The sequence below is a fragment of the Triticum dicoccoides genome, chromosome 3B (genome assembly GCF_002162155.2).
Source record: "Triticum dicoccoides isolate Atlit2015 ecotype Zavitan chromosome 3B, WEW_v2.0, whole genome shotgun sequence".
Taxonomy (NCBI): Eukaryota; Viridiplantae; Streptophyta; class Magnoliopsida; order Poales; family Poaceae; genus Triticum; species Triticum dicoccoides.
In genome coordinates this window covers 418,601,373-418,605,436 of record NC_041385.1, presented here as the reverse complement: position 1 = coordinate 418,605,436, position 4,064 = coordinate 418,601,373, and the positions used below count along the sequence as shown (strand labels likewise).

The 4,064-nt window shown below is 44.5% G+C and overlaps 1 protein-coding gene across 2 annotated transcripts in view; it reads left to right on the top strand.

Annotated features, from left to right (window-relative positions):
- The window catches only part of LOC119276276 (zinc finger CCCH domain-containing protein 8-like), a 15,271-nt gene that overhangs the window by 1,304 nt on the left and 9,903 nt on the right, over positions 1-4,064 (top strand). For both annotated transcript variants that reach the window (XM_037557305.1, XM_037557306.1), the window contains exon 2: positions 830-1,071. In XM_037557305.1, the coding sequence (XP_037413202.1) occupies positions 830-1,071 (242 nt within the window). The remainder of the gene's footprint in view (positions 1-829; positions 1,072-4,064) is intronic.

Here is a 4,064-nt window from a genome sequence, read left to right as displayed (position 1 = left end):
AAATGCTCCACTGGCCTTTCAGTCGGAGAAGCTTCTGATAGTTATTTCTTGAGCAGCTTCTGCTCCTTTGTACACATCAATGCTGTTGGGGGGCTTATCCAAGTTGGAGGGAGCTATATGGCAGGTCCTTCTGGATTACAATGGGTTTCTAGGTGGTCTCACTTTCATGTGGGTGTCACCTTTTGGCCTCTAGAACATCTCAGGTCCTTGCATAGCTGGGCCTTTTCCGACATCTCATAATCTTGCGCGTAGAATAAGGTTAAAGTAGCATTATTGAAGTTTGAAAGAGGAGAAATTAGCAGCTGTACAATAAAAAAGAAGTTTGGGTCTTACACAATTTACAGATGAAATGAGGATGAGCAAACCATATAATTTTTATGCTGGACGGCATAACTTCTTATCAGTTAAGTTAATATCCTGGTTGTCGTCATATAGCGATTTTGTGCTTGTGCACTGGATGACCATACATGTTTTTTTAATGTTGCAGTGAGATAGAGCTTGAAACAGCTTATCTATAAATTTACGGAAAACAAAATGCAAGCCTATTTCTTAGACTTCGAGAGATTGCTCCATGGTGTTCTGTATATGTGCCTATACAAGTCTAGAGGTGTTAGAGATATTTCCCATGATGTCCTGTAAATGACCTTAGAGCTTCATTCTCAACTTATATTAGTGTTTAGGTTAGGAGTGTGAGGCTGATCAATATATTTGTTTCCTTGTTGTACCCTTATTCTTCATTTCAGTATATTATTATTACCACTACTTATTGCTAGTATATGGTTTTCTAATACCACTAGCTTAATAAAGTTCTTTTGTATATCTACTATAGTTCTCTATCATCAATCTATTATGGGAAGCCATAGTACTATTGGGCAGAGTTATGCATTTTATTCTCCGAACACTATGGTCAAACGCCCTAGGCTTGAAAGCAGCCTTCCTATTTATCCACAGCGACCTGGGGAAAAGGAGTGTGCTTTCTATATGAGGACCAGAACATGTAAGTATGAAGAAACCTGCAAATTTGACCATCCACAATGGGTTCCAGAGGGCGGGATTCCAAATTGGAAAGAGGTGATTATCTTTCATTTTTTTTAGGTCTATATATTCCATGCCAATTTATAGTAAGCTATTTTTAAAGATGTATATGCTATTTCCAAAATCACAATTGTATTGCCATTAATTGCTTGCAGTGAAAATAATAGATAGGGTTTATCACACTAGTTTACGTGAGAAGTACCTTTAACCCATAATTATATTGCCAAAATCTTCTAACTTACCTCTCTGCTCTTTGACAAACAGAGAAGTACCCCTCTGTGGGTGTCATGGCAGAAAACACATCTAGTTTCAAAACATGATTAGATATTCCTTATCGGTGGTATAGTATAGTAGCAAATTTAGTTTGTACTGGAATACTAGATCAATTAATTTACAAATTACAAGAGGAGATGACGCAAGCAGAACAGAGAGGGTGTCTGTGTGTGTGTGTGTGTGTGTGTGTGTGGTGGGGGGATGATGTGATAGATCGAGGTAGGCAGGGGTCATATATCTGTTTCACGTTGGAGCTTTTGGTGTTTTGGATAGGAACCTGTTTAATAGTAGAGATATGACAAATTAATAAATGCTGTTGGAAGAAAGGTAAAATATCTGTTACAGTGAACTAAATGGAAAGCATCCATTTTTTTATAGATCATGATTATTTTATACTCCTGAATGGTACACTGGAATGATCTGGTAAAGGTACCTTCCATTCCAAGAGCTCAGGTTGCAAGTGGGATGGGCTGCGGCCATCCCGCTTCCTGCTACTTCTGCCCGCATTGTTATTGTTGGCTAATGCGGCGGACGATGAAGTAGTTATGCGAGTCCCGTGGGCGCCGTCTAACCCACATATCAGGACATCTTCTATCTCGCTCGTTTACGCTGGTGCTGTTCTGCTGAGAATTTCTAGCATCACATGGCACGATTCATTAGGTAGCATCCTAATTGATGGTCCTGATATTGTGTCCAACTTTAGCCCGCTGTGCCTGCCACCGTTGAAGCCGAAGGTGCTGATGACGGAGGAGCGTGAGCAGCTGGCCTCGTTCCGCTCTGCTCTGAATGCAGCCAGACTTCGATTACTTTACCTTTATCATCCCCTGCCTCGTCAGGCGAGCCAAGGAGAACAAAGGATGGCTATCCGGTTCCACCTTCGATTATCAGTCTCTTGTTTTAGTTTGTTTTCCTCACCGATTCATATAGATTATGCGGGCTATGCGGGTTGACAGCAAATCGCCGCTGCATCTGGCGGCGTGTCCGCAACATCCGCAAAAGCATGCATCCTCTCCAAGAGCCAAACTGGAATGGAATTAACTATGGGTATGGCTATTAAGTTTTTTGGGGGGCCGAGGCTACGAGCCTTAGCTCACTTGGTTGGGGGACAACCCCCATCACCTGGGTTCAAGTCCTCACGGACTCCGATTTGGGTTTTATATACTTTGGGGGTTTCCCTTGCAGTTTTTTTCAATATTTTGCTTTTGCAAGGATTATGCTACCATTTTGTTGTTGAAAATAAAGGTAGGAGGCTAAGGGCCTGTTCTGAACCTCTCCCAACTCCATCAACTCCACAGATTCAACTTCTCCATCCAGCTTCTCACTTCATTCGACGATTGCAAACCACTAGGAAGCGTACTTAGCTTCTTGCAACGCTCCAGCCCAGCTAGGAGGTCGCTAGCCTGTTGGGCGCCACTCTGGGCCGGCTGGAGGCGGCCCAGTTCGGTCTGCCATGGGCATCTACAGGAGCAGCACCATGACTGCCAACGGCATCGGGGCAAGCACCGACGTCAATCCCATCGGGGCGATGCCTCCTGCCTGCTGCGTTAGGTGCCGGTGGGGATGATGCTTGGGTGCCGATGGGGATGTTGCGTCGAGGTGGTGTTCTAGGCGGGAACCAGCGGGGATGGTCCTGGAACATACAGATCTGGAGGTGTAGGGGGGCGCCGACCGCTGACTGGGTGGAGCCGGCCATGGCAGCGGGGGTGGCGGCAGGAGTGTTAGGTCGAGCACTCGAGCGAGAGGGAGAGTTGTCGATGGGGGTGGCGTACTGGTTCGGGATTTTCTTCACGTGTGGCTCCAACTGTTTTCTTTGGCGGTGGCAGTGTGGTTGTAATATTGGGCAATTCCTGATTCTGGCTTTCGTGGAGCTGGGCTTTTGGAGCTTCATGTTTTTACACCGTGATTGGGCTGAGCTTCTTGAATCTAGCTTGACGGAGCTTAGGCGTTCGGGTCGGCTTCACACTTGAATTTTGTGGAGTTAGAAGCTGGAGAGGTTCAGATCAGGCCCTAAGAGTTCTAACTTGCACTTTGAGGAGAAAAGTGAGGCACTCACTGCTCGATCCAGGATCGAACCCGGGCAGGTGGGATGCAACACATCTGTAATCAGTGAACTGAGCTATGGCTCATGTCCACATTAATTGTATGACATATGCACATTCGTCAAGTGTATTCATAAGATAACCCTTGGCCCGTCTCTCACCATTTCATTAGTTGCTGTTTTTATCGTCAGTTCTTCTATTTTCCTTTTCATCGTGCCACATTACGGAGCTTACAAATCCCTGATTTTAAGCTTCTTTTCCACCCGATCCCTTCAACGCTTCACCGTACTGTCTCAAATCTTCGGACTAAATCATACAAGGATACATGTACTCTTTTGCGTATCTATAGGACGTGCCAACTACTAACCTAAGCACTTGAATAGTCATATTTCATTCCTTTCTGGCTCATCATCATTGATATACGGTGAATGTATCCCTTCATCTGACCTCTAGGCATATAGACACCCCCTGTCAGTTGACGTAGTCTCATCATGTTGGACAAATGGCAACATGTATATTGCTCCTCTGGCAGTTCAAATTATTGTTGTCACTTGATACTAGCTAACTACCATAAAGATGAAAAGTATGTATTGATCGTTATTGTTGGATAACGAGCAACTAGTATTCACTGAGGGCCAAAGGCCATTACATATACATGTGTGGTGAAGTGCAGGAAACCCCTTATACACTGGGGATATACCGAAAAGGGATTGTACA